Consider the following 21,186-nt stretch of genomic DNA (forward strand, 5'->3'; position numbering starts at 1 on the left):
CACAGCCCCAGAGACTAAACTTACCTGATGTTTCCACAGGACTAGGCTCCTGGTCACATGCTTCTCTTCAGACATACACTGTAGGATCACATCCCTCCAAACATGTTGACCAGGACCATGCTCTGCAAGGCCCACTCCTGTCTGCGGAGGACATACCCCTACCAGTGTTGCCACGCATCTGGCCAGGCTCCACTGCCCATGTTCTGCTGGCTGCTGAACAGAGCAGAACAGAGTACCTGCCAGGGCAAGTGAGTTGGCCTGGTGCAGTGTCACTCCTGGCTGAGCAGAAGTAAGGGACTGACAATCGGGGGGACAGACCACGTACTTGAGCCAGTGTGTATGACTTAAAAGCAGCACAGAATCTTCAGCAATATAACAGTAGAAATATACGTGCACAAACATCATTACAGTTCTTTCAACAAGACACTGCTATGTTCTGTAGCCAGCAAACGCAGTGTACCTTTCTTTATCCTTAGGATATCTTCAACATGGGGATTTCTTCTCACTGCGAGAGCAGTATCTTCACTGCATAACTTCATCCCAGACACAACCGCACAGCATTTACACTGCACTCCTTTTTTTCCACTCTCAATACACCACTGTAAGCTGCTCTGCCATTCTCTCTCCTGGCAGGATAAGCAATATACAGTACCAGTGTATAAGATGACATAGGAACATGGTGCAACCTAGTTCAGATTCTCTTATAAACAAGGATGCTTGTGCTAGAATCAATGATGGACAGAAGAAGCAGAAACAAAAGTATCCCAGCAGTGCAAAATGCAAGAGCTCTGTGAACTTCAATCCTACTATGCTCAAAACCACTGTTGTCATTTGGTACCACACAAATTTAGAACTGCAATATTAAGTGTCTTGTTTGCTGGCTTGGACTGTCAGTGTTGGCACTTCCTCACTAGGCGGCACTGTTTGCAATACATAACTTTTTTTTAAAAAAAGAGAACAAGTGTTTGAAAGTGCCACCTGCTGGTATTTTAATTACTTACAGGTAGCGAATGCAGGGTAACAAATACTGCAGGCATCTGCACAATTGTCTGGTAAGAACAGTTAATAGATCACAATAAGAGATTGATGGGTGCAACCAGGAGCACCGAAGGAAAACCGCTAGCAAAGACTCTTAGGAAAAGCTGTTGCTACACTAATAGGATCTGACGACTGTTTATATTGCAACCTGTGTAAGGTTCCTTATGCTCAAATTCTCTAAGAGCTGCCCTTCTGCTTTCTTCTAGTGGAAAAAGATGCTCTGTGGATTAACAGCTCTGCCTCTTTCATTTCTAAAACACTGAAGCAAAAGGCCACATTACTAAGAACTTGACTGAAAATTTATGAACTTGAGGGTTTTGGTTTTTGGACATGTTGGCCATTCTGATTAAGAGACAGAAAGAAAAAGCTTAACTCATATTGCCTTGTCAGCTGCCAACAGAGGTAAAGCAGCTTTTCAACTCACCACTTTCTTGTTACTCGTGAAATAAGAGCATGTATTTTGACAGCTCACAGAAGCTGGTAATCTCAGATCCAGGTAGATACAGAGTTCAGTCAGAGTGCAGAGCTTTTCTTTAGAACTGTCTTAATCCCAAATGCTGTATTTAGCATCATGATCAGGGCAAAGGAAATGTCTTTCTGCAAAATTGGATACAGAAAGTACCAGTTTAATCATTATGATTTAGCAGGCAGCTGCTACAACTTACAAAAATGTAGGTCTAATTTAGTCTAATTTATATTTACTTAAGTGCTTTTTAATATGGCAAAGACAAGTAGTGCACCAAGATTTAGAAGCAACAACTACAACAGTTCATTAAAACCTCCACTTACAGCTTCATCCTAGAAGAGGCAAAAGCTGTCAGCCTACTCTCTACATTTCAGCAGAAAGATGACTCTTCTGGTCACAGCTATTTAGAATTTGGAGGCACAGCTTTAGTAATGTGACTGCACAACAGCCGCTGCCCTTTGGGTTTAGGTGAACTACCTCAGTGAAGACTTAACACTGAGGAACACTAAATCGTTCTATTTACACAAACCTCAATGATGATCCCTAAAATTACCTACAAGTGACAGCAACAGTTACTCAGACCATCCTCTCAGTTACGAGAAGTACAACTACAGAGACCTGAAATGGTCTGCATAGGTCCTCCACAAGAGGAATGGATCCACATTAACCTACAATGATCCATACACCTCTCCAGTTCTGGTTCCCTTCTCCCTCCCCTCTTCTCTTGCCAAATCCTTTCCTCACCACCTTTTCTAAGTTTCCAATTCTTCCTCCTAGACTTGTTTTCTTGCAGGACATACACAAGCATAGCCCCATATTTACTAAATAAACACACTGAATGACTACATCACTCTTCTAAAATTGAGGCTATGTGACTAAAAATCAAGCTTAAGCAGACAAACCACACAAGTGATATAGAACAGTGAGAGTCACTGCCCAGATCTGCAACGACAGGACAGCAATATGGAAGACACTGCCACACTCATGGTCCAGTCTGAGAGCTGTCCATTTACAGGCAGCTTCCTGAAAAGGGCAAATGTTTGTAAGACACCAACCACTTAGAGACAACACAAACAAAGTTAATCAAAATTTATTCTTTTTCAGTAAGTCATAGTCAGCTCTTATGCGACCAGGGCAGAAGCTGTCGATGATTCACTAAAAACAGAGAGAAAAGAGAGAAACATTAATTGCAGGGGCGGTTTTTACAAGCTAATTCCCAGAAACACCACTTCAGATCTAAGCACCATCAGCCCTGAGCTTAATCACAACCTCTATACAATTCTGTATGAGACAAAGAAAGATTTAATTCTTCCTTTTAGAACAGAAATATGATAACAGAACTAAACTATTTTTAAAAACCTGGCTAGCTGCACTTGAGCCTTTTCAGAAAGAGAAGCTTCCTACACTCCAACTGGAGCATTCTCCAATGCTGGCTAGTTTTTCCTAAAGAAGGGACAGCTACTAATGACTACTTTTTCAAGAGCCACTTGAAAAAAAGTATTTTCAAAATATTCAACATTTCAACATTTCTCAAAACATTTTTTACACAGCTGTTAGTTCAACAGGTTTATCAGTTCATATTTATGAAAGTAACTGTTCTTTGCTGCCTGGTTCACCTATATATCTGATCATAATGCGCTCCTGATGCTCTTGCTAACAAGGCCAGGCACAGCATTTGCCAGCCCTACAACACCTCAGTAAAACAGCAACATCAAACAGAAGACTTACTACTTCCAGTTGGGTGGCAGTACTCTCTTGGTTTTGTAGTAGCGAGCCAGCCTATGGATTCTGCTTTCAATCAGAATCAAACGGAACTTGGCATCTTTATCCTTTAAAAGAAAGTTGTAGTACAGTCAGGCACTGCTTTTGTTTCTAGATGACATACATCTCACACGAGCATTGGTGAAGTCAAATATCCAACACTACTGCTACAAACCCACATCCCCACCACCAAACTGTGATGAGGTTGGCACCTTCAGAGCAGGACAAGAAATACGTGGCTTAAGCAATGCTTTTAATCTCCTTCACACAAGGATTACAAAGTCCTTCATTAAAATACGTCCCCAAACTATTAAATTCACTCAGAGGAGGCAGTGAACAGGAGTACAATTAACTTTTTGGTTTGTCAGGAGTGGCTCCTCACACTCCTCTTTTCCCCAGCTACAAAACAGACCACCAACAAATTCCTCTATAAAATGGAGACCTTCAATTAAATGGCACCATAACCCTCTACCCAGCATTACACCACAAGATCACAAAATATTTAAGCTGAAAGTGATCTCACACAAGGCAGATAAAATACATTTAAAGGGCGGTGGAGGAGCGCTCCCCAGATGCCTAGGATCAGCTGCAAAAAGTTTCAGAATTTAATATAAGAAGTTATAAAGAAGCTACTGTATTATTTGTGAAAACAAAGTGGAATTTCCACTTAAGATCAGCACTCACCTTCCTGTTCCTCTCAAGATGTTTGCGAACAGCAACAGCCTTCTTGATCAAGTGATAAAGATCCTCTGGCAGGTCTGGGGCCAGACCCTTTGATTTAAGGATTCTCAAAATTTTGTTGCCTGTTACAAAGCGAACCTGGGCAACACCATGAGAATCCCTCAGGATGACACCTGAAACAAACATTCACACCTTCATCAAACCTTACATAAATACATTTTGCTATTTTATCCAACAAAGGTTCTCTCTAAATATTGGTTAAACTTTTCCAGTAGGAACTGTTAATAGCAGCAGATGATAAGAAAAATTCAACTAGCAGAAGCAGAAAGCATGTAACAGACAACTGACCCACACACCACATATGTGAAGACAGCACAATAAGTGCTACAATACTGTTTGGAAGTTTGCAGCACGACTTAATCAAGCCAAATACTCAATCATTCTTTCTTCTGTGGGTAGCAAAGATTTCATGGATTACTGAGGAGTTAAATCTCTGAAAGCCAGTAAGCATGCATGCTTACCAAATCTTAATACAATAATACATCGTTCTTAAAAGTTCCTTAATAAAATAGAAAATAAAAAATAGCCCAAACAGTTCTTACATCATAAACATCATTAATACTCTCAAGACTATCATTAAAAAAAACATACAATAATTCACATAACACATCATTGCACTGCAGAACTTATGACCAAAGCTGCAGCACATGCACCTGTAAGCAGAGCTTTAGAGGGAGCCCCAGTACTGAGCAATGTTCTACCAGGCAGATACAGCATCTCCTTAACATAGGGTTGCTGCTACTTGAGGAATGCATAGGTACAGCACAAAGTCTGTGTTTTTCTGACATGTTATTTAACACAGGTTGAGTGGAAAATTATATTATCACAGTCAGAAAAAGGTGTTTCACTTCCATTTAGGTGTTATTTATAAACCTTACCTATTTGTGAGGGAGTCAGGCCTTTCTTAGCAAGCTTGTAGATCTGTTCCTTTACATCATCAGAAGTAAGTTTCAGCCACTGAAGAAAAACAGAACAAATGTACTTAATACAGAAGTACAGGCTACCTATGAAAGTCTTCTATACACGATACAAACAGCTGCTTTGTATTGCTTAAGAAAACAACTGAGAAACCATACTTCTACTGATACAGAAACATACTTAAGTCCTATAAACCAAACCCATCGTCCTTGTGAAAATAGTGGGGGCAGGCAGAAGTGAGGGAAAAAAGACCTTATTTAATTGAATGCACACAGCCTCCAAACCGCTGCTTTACCATTATTTTATTTTAACTCCCAGACTTGGCACGTGAATGCAAATTTAGAGAAAAAAATCACTACTGCTGAGCCTTGGTGAGAAACCCAAAGCTGAGAACCATCTGGCCTTACAAAAAATCTTGCAAAAATCTGACCTCAAGTACACAAAGTAATTTTAAATACACAAATTGATCCTTACTCTGATAGCACTGTGCTTTTTCTGTCCTACTGTACTTTAAGCCGTTGCTAGAACCATTGTTTCTGTGCTTATTATGGGATAAACAATACCAACAAGCTCAGTAATCCAGCTCTCTCTACAAGCTACAAAAGCTCCAGAGCTTTTCCCACCTCTCACCTCCCTTTTAATACAATCAAATCGTGAAATAGAAACACACAGTAAAGCACACATTTGGAAATGCTGCGTACATTATAATTCAGAACAGCAACACCTAAAAACAAATGCAAAGCATGCTCAAAACAAGCATAACATTTGAGCATCCCAATCATTGAGATGATGAAAACGTAATTAGTGCTTCAAGTAGCTCTACGTTACATTTGTTTCATCTTTAAGCCTTAATTCCATCTTCCTGTTTTACCCCTTGTTCAGTATGCACAGCCCCACGCATGCTCATCACAAATTACTCTTTTTTCACGCAGATCCTCCAAGCCACAGCCTGACAAATCAAGCTAAATGAAGCAGCCACCGGCTTAGCTCACTGGCAAACGTTAAGTTTAAGTTAAGAGGACCCTGAACAAACTAAAGGTACGCTGGGATTACTTGAAGTTATTGCCCCGATTACAGTGGTATACACGCTGAAAATAAACCAGCAGCACCTCAATCATTTGAGCTGCACGGCGGAACCATTTTTTTGCCCTAAGAATCAGCTGGCCAGCAAAGGATCCTCGTTTTCGGAGTACCCCAAAGGCCGCAGATACGACATTTTGTCACCGTACAGCCTAACAGCGCGTTCCGGGGCAGCTACTCACCGTGGGCACGCTGCGGCGGTAGGGCAGTGCGGACTGGGACAGGCCCTTCCTGCGGGGAGAAAGGCGGCACGCTGAGCGAGGCGGGCCCGGCTGCGCTCCCCCAGCTCCCGGACACCCCGCTACGAACCCCGCGGCCCGTCGTCCCGCCGACAGGAGCCCGGCGCTCCCCGCACGGCGCCATCGCGGAGCCCATGCGCCTCAGCGCCAGCCCCGACCGCTCCCTCCTTCCCGCCACGTTCCCCTCTACCGTCCCGCTCCGTCCCCGTGCGCCGCACCGCGCTGCCCGGCAGCTTCCCCGTCCCCCCCCCCCCGGCACCCCGGCAATCCCCCGCCGGGTCCCCCCGCCGCTCACCCAGGAGCGTGCATGCGACCCATGATGGCGGCGGTGGAAAAGAAGGAGCGGCGCGAGGGAGAGGCCCTTCTTCCGCCGGAAAGGACGTGAGCGCCGCCAGCCCCGCCCCCCGTCCGCACTCCAGCCAATCATGGGCGACGAGACAGCGCTCTGCATGTCAGCCAATCAGGGGCGGCGAGACAGAAATACTTTTTTTCCCCCAGAGCCCAGACAAACCGTTAAAACTGCAAAATAACTTTAAACGATTCTGGTTTATTCGTATTCTGTGCTGTAAGACACTGTGCTTTAATAGCAAACTGCAAATAAGGCAGTACGTATTGCTTTCCTTTTATTTCACAATGGAACGTTTCACAAAAACAGTAGACTACTTTCCTGTGTTTAAGTGACTTGTGATTCTAATGATGGAATGGAGTAAGTCTCAAAAGCATCAAGTGAGCAGGAAACACAGAGTTAGTTACACGGAACGTTATGTACAGGCTCTACGCTAAGTGAAAAATATGCAGAAGGTACTCATGAAAACTGGGGTTTGGGACTCGTTAGCGCCCATCAGCATCAACCCAGTTTCTAACATTCACGACATTCTTAGCTTTTTAATTGCAATAATTCCTACGAGGTTGGACCATTGAATATTTTAGGCACCAGGAGATTCAAGTTTACTTCTCGCTTCTGTGTCGAAGGGAGATTGGTCAGCAGTGGGGGAAGGAAAACCAGATTCGGAAAAAGCTTTTTAGTGTTGGGCAGGCAGAAGGCTCTCCCGCATTGTGTCTTCATTCACCACCACATGTTTTGCATTAAAAATCCATTCTCATCATAACCAGTGCTGATAATCGCTGACCCTTTCTCAAAATATGCATCAATATTTTACTACTGAAGTGTGCAACTTAACTCTATTGCTTTGTCTAGGCAAAATACGACCACTCCACACTGAGTAAAGGTGAACAAGGATTCTATACCTCCAGTGCCTACTTAAGTAACCCAGGGTATTAACAGGAGACAATATCTGTACCCCGCTATCACAATATATTTCAATGCTGCTTGGAATGAAGTTTGTTTTGTTTCTAAAGCAGAATTAGAATTTAGAATCAGTGCTGCTGTCAACTAAAGAAAGAAAAGTGCAATGAAATTCATCTTTCAAAAAGTTCTGTTAATGCAGCTGGTCTGCAATTTATCCAGCAATTGTGCTTTTTTCCTAGTGGCCACCGTTATCCTGGAGGTACAGGTAAGTAAATTAGGGGTAAGTGCCACTTTAATTTACTGTCTGAATCTGTTCTACATTTAATCCACTGCACTGCTGTCATTCTAGAAATTTGACAGTGTTTCAAAACACTGAAAAGCTGGATGCATTTCTTATGGTATCACATTTAGCCGGTCTTAATTCACCTTCTGGAGATCGTGGATAGAAGAGGAGTTACAAGTATTTATGATAAGTTGCACTGATTATGAAGATCAGCATAAGCAATGTCATTTGTAATGCGCACATCTCAGAAGAAGCCTCCCAGTAGGACCTGCAGGTTATCAAATATGAGAACGTTTTCCTTCTTTGAGGAGCAGAAAGTTAACACGTATACATATTTAAATACCAGAAGTGAGGTAAAGAGAAGCATTTGAATTAAGGCACCATTATTTACAAATTCCATTATTGGCACTCACTCCAGTAAGTCACAGAGATGCACTCATCTGGGAGTAAATGCAATGCTAAGGATTTTTTCCAGCCCTTCAACCTTCATTTCTACAGGCGTGTGTAAAGCCACCAAAACTTTTACCCATCACAGCCTCTGTGATATCTAGTATCTGGATACTAGCGTGAGAGTAGTCCTAAAAATATGTAGTTTCTTTAATATCCTCCAGCATCACGCCATGGATGACATAAAGCAAAAATTATAAAGCAAAAATGTGTTATATCCACAGGCCTAATGATTAAGTTATGGTTTAAGCAACCAGTATAGTCAAACTGTTCATCTTATTGTCATGGATGGTTTTAAATCCCCTTCCTTTACCTGCAGCTCTTAAGAAAGGTTCAAAATAATGCTTTGATAACATTGCATAAGAATAATCCAGCGATTTTTTCTAGAAATCCTCCAAAATTAGGCTACACGAAGGTTGGTCCAATTTATCTGTTGAAATGCAGAGTCTCTTATTTTTAAGATGCACAAGTTATTTTCAAGTCAGAAGATGCGCAAAGCACAAGTGAATGCAACTGTTCCATTCTTACTCAGGTGTAGAAATGAGTTCATAGATAGGGTACAGCAGTTAGTCGATACCAATTAACAGTCTCCTTGCTCAAGTTGAAGTCCTTCAGAGAGAGTGTAATTCCACCCAGGAAGAAGTTCTCACGTAATGATTCCGCACTGAGCACACTCAACTGAAGTTCTCTCTGTTTCAGAGTTTCCACGCTATATCCACTGTACACAAGCTGGAAGGTAAGAAGTCAGGAATTTTGGTTATTCAAATGAAGTGACACAGATGGTTCCTTTTTCTGACTGCCTCGTCACTGACGTTTGAATTGCAGATCGTGACCATTCCATACGTCTGCTTTTCTGAGGCTAGGCTGAGACACATGCATATTTTATTACGTGCTCTTAACTGTTGAAAAGAACCAATGTTTTTAGATGAAAGTACTGTTTACCTGCAGTAAGTATGTTCTGAATTTATTCTTTCCCACATTCTGAATCAACGAATAGAGGGAAGAATCTTTAGTTTTTAAGACTCCTTCACTTCTCACCATCACTCCTCAAAGTCAGTCTAAGAATTTTCTGCTTATTTGTAACAATACATTTACATACTCCCATTTTATTATTATTTTTTTTAATAGGGCACAAAGTTTTGGAAACAAGTTAGTTTTGAATTTATATATATATTTGCAGGGTGTTTTTAGACAAGATTTCTGCTTATTGTTACTTAGAATCAAAGATGATAGCAAACTATACAGAGTTGCTACAAAAAATTTAACTTGCCATTTCATTGAAAGTTGGATTTCTTGTCTTCCGGGAGATTTTGGTTTTGCGTTTGGATGTTTTGTGCGTGTCTGGCAATAAGTATGTTTTTACATAGGGATTTGGATCTGCACCATCTTCTGTAACCTGGAATCCAAAACCAACACATGTTAGAAGATGAGTCGGAAAACTAGTTATGGCATGCCTACATGACAATTTTCAAATTGCTAATCTTAACCATCAAGCAGATCAAAACTAGCAGTTGAGGTAAGTTCTCAGTGGGAGAGTTTGGAGGAAGAGAGGTATATCCCATCATTCCTACATAGATTGCAAGTCAAGAAGGCAACTGACAAAGTAGTTTTTGGCAGGGAGCTTCTCTCTTCTCTTACTTACCAGATCTTTGATGTGCATCACCATGATAAACAGAGTGCTATTTCTATAAGATATGGATAGCTTCACTTCTCCACCCACTTTGCCTGAGGTAGGACTTGATGGACTTGCATCTGAAAAAATACACAATTATTTCCTCTGTGAATATTTGTACGTTTTCATCAGTACTGTACTGACTTATTATATACAGGTTAAAAAAAAAGCAAGGTTTAGACTAAGTTCAGTTTCTGATTTACATTTTTAATTCCCCAATAAGATGGCAAGGCCATAGGTTTTAAAGATTTTTGCATTCTCTTGTTAAGATAATTGGAAAATCAGAGCCAAAACTTGAATAATTTACTTAAGCCATAAACAAGCCCAGTGATCACATATTTTGTTGTAATTCTTGGCATGTTTTTTACTTCCTTTGGACTGTACACAACCACATTTGGAAAGGAAGATGTGCACACTACCCAAAGAGGAAAACTTCCAGTTAATTTCAAAAGATTATTTATAAATCACATTTTAAAAGTGCCATACTACAGCCACCCAGTTTATAAATACTCCACTCCTGCCCCACAGACACGACTAACCTGTAGACCTGGCTATTCCATCTATTCCTTCCACTTTGTCATCACGAAGCAATGGATGGAAAAACGTATAGACAAGATCACACTAAATTTGGAAGAAATTTCATATATTAGATGAAATGTTAATGAGCACTAAGATCCAAAAGCCTTCCCTGGATTTGCTCAAGTTACTTAAACTCACTTCTGCCACCTCTGGAGAACTGTTCATCAGACTCTGTATGTAGCTGTTCAGCTCCACTTTTCTTTTAGCAGCTACGTCTTTTATGTGTGTTCTTCCCAAAACCATCTTATTAGGAAAGCTATAAGAGGAGAACAAGATGAAGTTTTTAGTTAATTTTTCTGTAGTACAGTTAAATTTCATTCTAATTTCCATCCTGAAGTGCTGACATCTATTTATGACATCAATCATAAATGGAGACACAGGCATCCTAATATATAATGATATTAGAGAAAGGCAAGGAAACTTTTATGGGTGATAGTTACAAATGATAAATCACAAATTGAAGACAGAGTAGCTCCTCTAGTTCTCCTCCTTCAAAATTAAAGATCATATTTTTCTTCCTTAATTGCCACCTTTGAGGTCTAATTCACTGCTCAGCAGTTTTGTCTCAGCTATCTTTAACTCCACCCTAACTAGGATCATTCTTTACTGAATTCACTATAATAGTGATGAATGAGTGAGAAACGTACCCTGGTAATTTCCAAAGTGGAAAAAGAATGCCAAGTTTGTTGTGGAGCTCCTGGAACTCATCAAACGTTCGGAAAACAAAAGTTGGCTCAGCTTGTCCTTCTCTCAAAACTCTCACCACATATATCTGCCATAAATGCACATAAGAAAGATAGAAAGTAGTAGCAATGTCACAGAACTGACTTAAATACTGTTCTTTTCTAACATTCAACTTTTTCTACCGTGGTAATCTTTCTCCCACATAAATTTCCCAGTGTTTGCATTTTATATTGAAGTTTGAATTATGAATCGCCCTACTGAAATGTTGCTGCAAAGTAACATTTTGTGATTTTCCCATAAAGCAGATCTACATCTGACAGTGTGATAAAAGTAGCTAAGGCTGAGATGTCTGCATTCTCCATTTTAAACCTCATTATAAAGTTCATACTCTGCATCAGGTGTACAGAATTGTAATACATCTAGACACAGCAGGAACTACTGTGAAAATGCACAGGTCCAGACTCTTAAAGGAACATTTTGCAAGACAAATGTAGATACACTGCATTATATAAAAGGAAATTTTTCAAATGCTTGAGATACATCTCCAGGACTCAGTTATTAAGAAAGGAAAAATGAAAACTGAGAAACTGCACAGAAAATTAAGTTCAGTGAACTAATAAATGAGTCAAATGTGTATTTTAATAAAGTGTGCAACTAAACAGAAGGACGTTACATTACCTCAACAGTTTTCTGGAAGATCAAACACTGCTTTGGCTTAGAACTGGACTACTCAAATACATTCATATAATGCAGTGATTCAATATAAAGCTTTTTTTCAGTTCTGTAAGCTTTATCTTACCTAAGCGGTGTCTGCCAGTTTAAGTCACTTGCAGCAAATACAGATTGGAGTTAGATATACATTAGCTCACTTTTTAAGGCAACTTGAGGAAAATTTAGCTTGGGCTGACCAGTCCAAAACAACAAACAGCAACAGAAAAAAAAAAAAGGGACAGAATATAGTTGCACAGAGTGGAAACAGACTCCACATACTTACATAATGCTTATCTGGATTATATCTCTTCTGATATGTAAATACAGACACTTGTTTGATGCGGCCATCTTGTTTAAGAGAATATGTTTTAGCAGAAAATGAGAGGATGGGTTCATCATTAGAAGGCAGTCCTGAAAAACGCAGCTGAGCCAAATTATGAATAAAGAAGTTAAACTTCGTGGCAACACTTCCCAGACTGGATTCAATCAACCTAGAGTAGAAAAAATAACTTCAAATTCTAGAACAAATAAAACCCTCATCACTCCACTCCAGCCCCACATAAAGCAGGATAGAATAGTACAGTTTGTAACACACAGCAACAAGTCACTTACACTGTACGCACACGCAGATTTGCTCTTATTGGAAGTGGCATCCCTCCCTCCCCAGTGGGCAAAAGCATTTTTGGGAAAGCTTCTTTATATTGTGTGCATTTCAAGGATATCAACACATACACCACTATTAAGCAATCTGGGATGCATTCAAAAATGCAACTCTCAAACAGCAGAACAGAATTACTCTATTTTCAAGAAATTCTTTTGCGCAAGTTAATTCTTAAAGGCAAAATATTTTAGCACAGGTATTAATCATACATGAAACTGATCTTATCTTTGCAGTTCACTGGTTATGTGATGGTATTTTTTGGTTGCATAACCTAACTACTCAACTTCTACAGCCACCTTTGCAACATCTTCAGCATGTTCATCCAAAGCAGAGAGCTTCCACTAAAAGGATGATGCTGGAGGATGTTTTTGCTCCCTCACTTAGCCAGTACCTTGTAAAGAAAATGGTAGCTTCTGCATCTGTTGTTTGAGGCTGGAGAGCATCCTGGACATACTTCAAGTCCTGCACCCCACTTAGTTCTGGTAACCCAGAAGAAAGCATCTGCACAAAAATTAATTTGCAGTTTTAACAAATAAAATGTGATTTTACATTGAAATAATTAAACTCTTACATATTCAAAGTCATTTGAAGCTGCGATAAATTGCTTAATGCTAACAGAGGTAGTCAACAATTACTTTCAATCAGCAGCTATTCCCTTGTGTATTTCTGCTGAGTTAAAAGCAGCTAACAAAGCTTTCATAGAATCACAGAATTGCTCAGGTTGGAAAAGAATTTAAAGATCATCAAGTCCAACTGCAACCTGACCATATTACCCTAACAAACCCTCCACTAAATCATGTCCCGTATGCAGAGTAATTTATAGTATCTTCTTAATTTTAAACTCTCAGGAGGTAGTAAAAAGAAAAAAGAAAAGAAAAGAAGCCTAAAAAAATCACCATACAAAACCTTCCTAAAAACATACATCTGATATTTCTGGCTTTTAAAGGAATACATCTAGAGTTCCTGCAGCATAAAGAACTTAGGATTTAATAACAAGCCTGCATTACAAATAAAGTTTCAACTAACTTTAATAAAAATGCTTACCAGGGAAAGTAGGTTAAGGAAAAGGTTTGCATGTTTCCTTATCAAATTGTAAGCTTGACAACAGAGATCCACAAACAACTGAAAGCGAATAGTGGGTTTTTCACCACCATTAATGACATAAGCCATATCGGATGTCAGCACAAAAGGAGCCCGATCCCTGTTCAAAAAGCACATAATTCATATGTGACTTATAAGCTCTATTCACTTTGTCATGTTCTTCCCTCCATTCCCATTCCCATCCCCAGGTACTGATATCAAACAACCTGTTAATACCACTTTACTTTTCTAGGTTGGGTTCAGCTGCTCAGGTTTCCTGCACATTCACATGGACCTACTTCAGAATCTCCTGGAGCAACACTTGGAGGGCAGGTTAAATTACAATGCCTTTCATCCCTCATTTCTAGAAGCCATAACACACAAACGCAAGATGTCTGGCTTTCATAAGTGTTTTAAGAAAATCGCCACTAAGATTTAAGCATGTTTAGTACAGAAATTTTTAAAGAATTAGTGCAGTTTTGAAAAGTGTAAGTTAAATATTGATCCTTACTTCAACCTAGCAGAGGCTAGGACACTAACTTTATTTAAAAGCTATGCCTAGGTGCTTTGAATTAAAAAAAAATTCTAGAGAATCAGATTCTGAACACAGAAAACTGGAAACTTCCCAGAATTAATTCTATACAAGATTGAGAGCATTCTGCAAACTCAGTGATTAGATTGGAAGATATTAGCTTCATACTAAAAACAGCACGTAACAGGAATTTAAATGCTAATGCTTTTTAAAATACACCAAAAAAAAAAAAAATCACTTCATTCTCTGCTTAGCAATGGAAAATACCTTTTAAAGCTACCAAACATTTGCGCGTGACCCAAAAACTTTCCAAAGTCAATGTGAAACATATGCCCTGTGTTTCGAAGCATTATGTTATCATTGTGACGGTCACAAATTCCCAGTACGTAGGTCGCGACACAGCATCCTGCACAAGAATAAATGAAGTTTTCTGAAGCCTGGGAAGGAAAGAAAAAAAAGAAAGTGAATTGAGAATAAACATCCATGAAGAAACAGCATTCATACATTCAACAGGGGTAAAAATTGAAACCAGACAAAACAGGTCCTAAGATTTACCTTTCTCTGCACAGTGTTCTCTGGATAGCTTTGCAAAAATCTTTAGAAATCATAACCTCCAGGAAAAAACATGCTTCGTTTTTTCTTTTACATAAATGCAAGATAAAGGAGGATTTGAAGGCAAATGACAAAGTGTAAGTAGCGTGTGGGAAGGGAGGGGTACATGAGATTTATTCTCTAGTGCATATTAATAGCACTGTAATGAGTAGGAAAAATTTTATTCTTGGCATCCTATGTCCCACGAGACCACTGCTCCTAAAACACAATGAAGAGCAGCTATCATTCCTTCTTCCTATCTTCAACAGAATGTAGTGGAATATTGGCAGGAAGGTTCAACCTCTACTGCCATACCACCAACATCTGCCTCTGAGCCAACATAACACAGCAGAAGGCATTACTTTTGGAGCAGACCTCATAAGGGATTTCATTATCTCTTCCTGAAGAATAGGAAAAAAATTAAGTTTCCTAAAGATTTAAAACAAGAATTTCAATGTAAGACTGGGAACAAGAATTGCTCTCTCAAGAGCAATCCTTATTTATCCCATTTTAAAGGGCCTTCAAAAGAAGAATACTGACTTACCTTTTCGTATTCCTCCTCTGTAGGATTATACTTTCGCAACCATTCTGCCAGAGGCTTGTCTTTAAAAGAACCTGTCACTCCATATTCCACTTGAATTTTCCTAAGCGTTTCCGAAGCAGGAACAAGTTCTACCATACCTTTACATAAAACATAACAAAATATCATCTCCATAAGTTATATTGCATTTTCACTATTTGGTATAAAGTTTATTGACAGTGATTGATTTCATAATTTAAGATTATCTTATTTCAAAATTCAGCTAGATGTAAAAAATACTGTTAATCTAGTAAGCATTTCCACAGACTACATTCTAATGCTTTGCCATGAAGCACATAGAGATTCAATTTAGGTTTACTTTATTACAATTAGTTATGGTTGACAAAATACACATATATATCATGCTTTTATTCACAGCATTACTGCTAATTACTCTCTAGTACATAAACTAGCATTGGTCTATAACCAATAACTGTAAAATGTTTTGATAGTGTCATTTCTCAAAGACACTGCCTAGCAGCCTAGTAACTTTTAATGGTCGGTGAGCATTGAAATAGACCAGCCTGCCTTCATAAGTAAGGCAAAGTGGGATTTACATGTGGCCTTATTTTGGAGACATCATTTACTAGAAATATTTGTAGAGCCAGATCATAAAAATAAAACACTTTATTAAAAGAGCTTGAATTCTATCTTGGCAAGAGCTACTATGAGAAAACCTGCTATTTACATCTATTTTTACTTTTCACTTTAATCCTTCAAGTACTTTAGGGATACTAATACTAGTATCAACAAAAAATGCAACATGCTATGCAGTCAAGTCATCGCTCCAAGTAGGAAAAAAATGTCATTTGCTTCTTTAAGAAGCAAAAGCTTTCCATAAATTGAAGCTTTTGGTATAGTTTCACCAACACGAATTTTCAACTCCTTCATGTATATTTGGGAGTTTTCATCACGCTGTTCTGACTGAAGAGATAAGTTTCTGTTGACCCTCTTTAAAGATCCCGTGTTTCCTACTGGCTATCTGTAGAGAATTAGTGACTTGCATAAAGCACATCCAAGGTGTGAGGCAGTATTTACACTCAGAGTTGTGTAACGTTGAAGTTTCTAACTTAAAAACCTCATAATCCGAAGGAATTCTGAGTAGCACAAGACAGTAATTCTGTGAGGGGTGTGGGAAAGGGATTAAGGTTAGTTTTCCTTCTTTTTGCACATTTCTATGCTCCCTGACTCAACTGCAGCAGATTCTAAATATGGAATTTCAGTTTTGACATGAATGTTTTCTTACTCCATAAATAACTTTCATAATCAAAACTGCTCTTGTACCACTGATTTCCTGTGTTGCAGTAATGATACCAGGAAAAATCTTATACTTTTATTGTGACATTTGTGCCACTATTCGGCTATGGTAGAATGCATAAGAATCTCAGGACTCAAGAAAAAACATTTAAATGCAACTCTGCCATGTGAAAATTCCAAACAGTTCAACTTGCTAGACTTCTGAGTACTGAAGTTCCTTGTAAGGAAGACTTTGTCCTTCCAGTGTTTCCTGAGCCTGCCTTTGAGTAGAAATTTCCTCTGTGAGCGTGATAAAAATTTGGGCAGTATGAAAGACAAGCACAAAAATTATAGGCAGCATCTGGTGTTGCACCTCGATCCTTTCCAGTTGAGAGACACTTGAAGATAACCATCCGTAGATCCAGTCCCTCCTGCAGCCAGATCTTATCCATGATCTTAATCATCTGTAAAGCCAACATATCTTGTCGCAGATCTTCTCCAACCTTAATGGAAATACAGAAGTTAAATAGAAACATGATATGCTTTCAGCAGAACTGCACTGGAGATCTTAACTGCTTTACATTTTAAGGGATACATTACCCTGCTTATTTCCTTACAGCTACACACATAGATGGAGAGACTACAAGCTAAGGTTTCACATGCAGTATGCTGACTTTCACATTTTACAACCTGTTCAGATGTTAGTTAGTTTCTGAAATTGTAATGTTTAAAGATATCTTATGAAAATGCTACATCTCTTCTTATCCCTTTTTATAATTAAAGCCTTATGACTTCACTCTGAGAAGATACGAGAGTACAATTTTCCCTGGAATATCTGTCCTTAAAAGAGAGCAGCAGTAACTCCTACCACTACCAGTCCTCCTACACAGCTTTAAAGAAGTATTAAGCAGTTATGATAGATGCATCATGTGTAAGATATATTATTTCCCACCCAAAAAGGAAATTCTGTGGATACTTTCAAGATTCTGAAAAGTTCATTTTACGTGGTATCATGCCAGCACTAAGGTGGAAGTTTCTTGTACAGTTATGAAATTGAGCTCCTTACTGAAAAACCTAGCCATTTTCAGATCTCTCTTCCTAATTGTGGAACTGATGAGATGGTTTTAGATATACAAGAGCAAGCTTACGAAGTATCTAAGCTTACTGATCTATGCTGAAGTTAATCGTTCTTTCATTGGTATCAACTACCATTTAACATTTTTCCAATACACGTGTAAGGCCTACCTTAAACATCACATTAATTTCTTCTCCCAGAGGGTCTGCATTTATCAGTGCAATTTTCAGAGGTACTGCATTGGAGCTGAAGAAGGAACACGCCTACAAGTAGATTTAGTGTTACTATTCAAAAAGGACTACTACAGCCAGTTCAGGAAACATGACATTCTGACAACAAGCACTTATGACACAATGTGCATATTCAGACTAAAAACATTGTAATTGTGGCAAATGTGTTTCCTTTGAACAAAGGGCCCTTTGGCTGGTATTTGTTCAATTCCTGTACAAAAGCCAACAGTTCAGCACAGTAACGTTTTGTACTAAATAGAAGAATGAGTAAAACATGGATAAATATTTTACCAGCAATTTTTTAAAACTTAAGACTATAAAAACTGGATATTTGTGCCTTTCACTATGTTCTCATTTATCTGTTTTCAAGTACGTATTCATGATTTAATTAACACTTATAATAGAGAAGGAAAGCAAAAGGAATTCTGTATCTACACTGGATTAAATCCCATGCTCATGGACCTTTAGGTTCTCAGTTATGCACAATGATATAATCAAGACTGTCAAAGAAAACAGTTAAACTTTGCAGAGTTCAGCAAAAAATAATTTATCAACTTCTACAATATCATTCGTTGGATTTTTATAATGAAATAAAGCTACTGTCTGCTTCCCTGCCACAAGCAGTAAAAGGCACATTCACTGATTTCCACAGTATTTACTCATTGTTTTATCTTTATAGCATTATTCACTTTTCTCTTTTGATTACTCTGAAAACAAGACCTTCTCACACACTTTTGAGTATTCCTCTCCTACAGCCACAATTACTGGTCTCAAAGCAGAAAAAGTCAGAAGAAATGATCACTTTTTAATTATTTACTAACAGTACCTTTCCTTGGTATAAGTATTTATATATTTTTTCTTAATTAATTTTACTCCCTCTTTCAATCAGAATTTTTTTTAATTAAAACTCTCCAACTAGTGTAAAGACCTTTCAAGAAAGTAAATGAATTTTGCTATTTGTAAAAGCTTTGCCTACGTGTAACTTTGACAAAAAAACCCTATACCTTAATATTTAGTTCTTTTGCCACAAGACTGGGATTGAGAGGCAAACGGCATTTGTTCTTCAAGAAGAACGACTGCACACGTTCCATTCCACTTTGTAAGGCAGTCTGCAAACAAAAAAATTCAGCTGATAATTCCTAACTGGAACATCTATGAGAAACTTCTGGGCAAAGTTATCCTGAAACGCATCACAGTCAATATTTTAGCTTCTCAGCATCAAAGGAATCAAAAGATGTTACAACTGCTATTTTACCTATTAAAGTAACTGTATAAGTAACTTACTGTATAAACTTAGCAATACAATACTAATACCACACTTTTTTTCTTTAACTAAAACAAATCCACTCTATCAAAATGTTAAATTGTTATTAGCATGTAAGTAGGTATTCCATTCTTTCACATAACTGGATCATTCTTCAGCAGTAATAGCTTTAAATCTAAATCCAGCTTATACACAGAAATCGTCCTTCTTTCTTACCCCATCACCTCACACAATCTTATGTTTCAATTGACAAGAAATTTGACAGTCATTGACTTATTTAACCCATTAGCTTGCTAAAAGGCAGAGTGACAGACTCACAGATCTTCCTACATATTTTATATATATAATTTTATCAAATTTAGACTAAAAAGCTAATTAAGTGAATTTGAGAGTATAATCAGTTTTATCTTCTTCAACAATACTAAAACTTATTATACATACCTGTCGACCTGATACACTTGTTTGCTTTACTTTTTCTGCTACCATTCCAAAAAGCAGCACTAGCCTGGTCTGCTTCTCCAGCTCTTCTCTCAGCCCTTTCCCACAGACTGAAAGAAAGGCTCCAAGAATTTGCTCATATCTTATGCCAAACTTTGGATCATATAATGTATCCTTAAGAAGCCTAAAATAAAAGATTTGAATTAAATTTTCACATAGAAGATATTGTGAACAATGCAGTACTAAAACAGTAATTTATTTTAATGAATATGTATTATATGCATACAAATATATGATATAAAAGTTAAGAAGTTTGTACCGTGTAGGGGCACAGCCTGTTTCTTCACAAAAAAAACCAACCAGGATCTGTATTTTCTCTACTTTCCATTTGATGTAACGTGCATTATTATGAACCTTCATATTAAGACAGTATTTTTTTCTGAAAATACTATTTGAAAATACTATTCTTAAAACAAACATTACACATAATGGAACAGAGAATATCTTACCAGTAAAGGTAGTGTGCTATGCGAATATTTCCCAATGCCCGAGCCAAAAGAAATTTGACAAGAGCACTGTCCAGGTAGGTTTCATACTTCAATGCCTATATGTAAAGAAAATGAAATAAATTGGGTCTAAATTTAATTCCAGATGAAAACAGATTTTATGACTAGGGCATTGATAGAACCATAATGAATTGAGGGGACAGTCATAGAGCAGCCATCTACTTACACTGTTTTCCACCCAGTGCATTAGTTAAGGTTATTGAGTATAGTGTTATGCAATTGCACTTCCATGACTAGTAGCTAGGGACTCCTTTGGATTTTCAAGAGCAAAAAATTACAACTATGGTGTCAACAGTAAATCTTACCTGCACAAACTGAGGGAGGAAATCTGTCAATTCGTCATCACTTAATGTTTCTATCCAGTTCACAGCTGTATTTCGCACCTCCTGATCAGCAAACCTAGAAAGTCACCACAAATCCACATTAAGTTATTGTGTTTGTGTGACACATAAACAAAACTTTACTCTGTTTTCTTACTTTGAATCAAGTAGTTCCAGTGCAGCTAAGGGTGATAAAGGAGGCCACTGCTGAAGTAATGAATATATTTCTGGAAGACTTGCCCAGTCCCAGTGTGGGGCACTAGCCAGTATTTTTGGTAAGCAATTAGTATGACTATGACAATAATGTCTCCTCTCCCACAAAAATTCTTTATCTTCTTTTGATAGCCTGCAAACAAAAGTATTTCAGTTTTAGTGCAAGTTAAAGAACATCACACACATAACCCCCAATGCATCACTGTGTACAATTTTACACACTAAATTACATGACTGGTAAAATGGCGACTTCCTCTAAAGTCTAAAGAGGAGCCAAAGCAAATCTTAAACATCACAGAAACAGTTGTTCAAAGCTGTGATTTGCACGAAGCCAGAATAGATTTTAGTGAAGTCAGAAAAAAAAAAAAACAGCAGGCAGTTAACATTAGGTTGGTGTAGATGACTAGGAAAACTTGTTAGAAATGTTTTCATGGACTATGAACAGCCTCCACTGAAACCGCCAACTCTTCTTATAACTGAAGAAATACCAAGTGGGAACAGGTGTAAACAACAGGCAGTCAGAGTAGTAGGA

The 21,186-nt window shown here is 38.3% G+C and overlaps 2 protein-coding genes across 6 annotated transcripts in view; both read right to left on the bottom strand.

Moving 5' to 3' along the window:
- Window positions 1-2,578: 2,578 nt before the first annotated feature.
- RPS13 (ribosomal protein S13) lies at window positions 2,579-6,660 on the bottom strand. The gene is made up of 6 exons (XM_031613884.2): window positions 6,539-6,660; window positions 6,187-6,235; window positions 4,885-4,963; window positions 3,950-4,119; window positions 3,233-3,333; window positions 2,579-2,659 (listed from the first exon to the last, which is right to left on the bottom strand). Exons 1-6 carry the CDS (start codon window positions 6,559-6,561, stop codon window positions 2,626-2,628), a joined length of 456 nt encoding a protein of 151 aa, XP_031469744.1. The 5' UTR covers window positions 6,562-6,660; the 3' UTR covers window positions 2,579-2,625.
- Window positions 6,661-6,745: 85 nt separating this feature from the next.
- The window catches only part of PIK3C2A (phosphatidylinositol-4-phosphate 3-kinase catalytic subunit type 2 alpha), a 65,076-nt gene continuing 50,635 nt past the window's right edge, over window positions 6,746-21,186 (bottom strand). For all 5 annotated transcript variants that reach the window (XM_031613879.2, XM_031613880.2, XM_031613878.2 and 2 more), the window contains 18 exons: window positions 20,599-20,787; window positions 20,427-20,520; window positions 20,065-20,159; window positions 19,559-19,739; window positions 18,858-18,962; window positions 17,794-17,886; window positions 16,922-17,051; window positions 15,277-15,413; window positions 14,409-14,578; window positions 13,574-13,730; window positions 12,921-13,030; window positions 12,152-12,359; window positions 11,121-11,245; window positions 10,612-10,729; window positions 10,434-10,515; window positions 9,865-9,974; window positions 9,493-9,618; window positions 6,746-8,951 (listed from right to left, as the gene is read on the bottom strand). In XM_031613879.2, the coding sequence (XP_031469739.2) occupies window positions 8,769-8,951; window positions 9,493-9,618; window positions 9,865-9,974; window positions 10,434-10,515; window positions 10,612-10,729; window positions 11,121-11,245; window positions 12,152-12,359; window positions 12,921-13,030; window positions 13,574-13,730; window positions 14,409-14,578; window positions 15,277-15,413; window positions 16,922-17,051; window positions 17,794-17,886; window positions 18,858-18,962; window positions 19,559-19,739; window positions 20,065-20,159; window positions 20,427-20,520; window positions 20,599-20,787 (2,413 nt within the window). In that variant the 3' untranslated portion in view covers window positions 6,746-8,768. The remainder of the gene's footprint in view (window positions 8,952-9,492; window positions 9,619-9,864; window positions 9,975-10,433; window positions 10,516-10,611; window positions 10,730-11,120; window positions 11,246-12,151; window positions 12,360-12,920; window positions 13,031-13,573; window positions 13,731-14,408; window positions 14,579-15,276; window positions 15,414-16,921; window positions 17,052-17,793; window positions 17,887-18,857; window positions 18,963-19,558; window positions 19,740-20,064; window positions 20,160-20,426; window positions 20,521-20,598; window positions 20,788-21,186) is intronic.

Source organism: Phasianus colchicus, chromosome 5 (genome assembly GCF_987193195.1).
Source record: "Phasianus colchicus chromosome 5, bPhaCol1.hap1.1, whole genome shotgun sequence".
NCBI lineage: Eukaryota > Metazoa > Chordata > Aves > Galliformes > Phasianidae > Phasianus > Phasianus colchicus.

Coding starts and splice junctions, on each gene's coding strand:
- RPS13 (XM_031613884.2), bottom strand. CDS start 6,561: ATGGGTCGCATGCACGCTCCTGG. Junction 6,236..6,538: donor GGTCGCATGCACGCTCCTGG/GTGAGCGGCGGG, acceptor TTCTCCCCGCAG/GAAGGGCCTGTCCCAGTCCG. Junction 4,964..6,186: donor ACCGCCGCAGCGTGCCCACG/GTGAGTAGCTGC, acceptor GTTTTTCTTCAG/TGGCTGAAACTTACTTCTGA.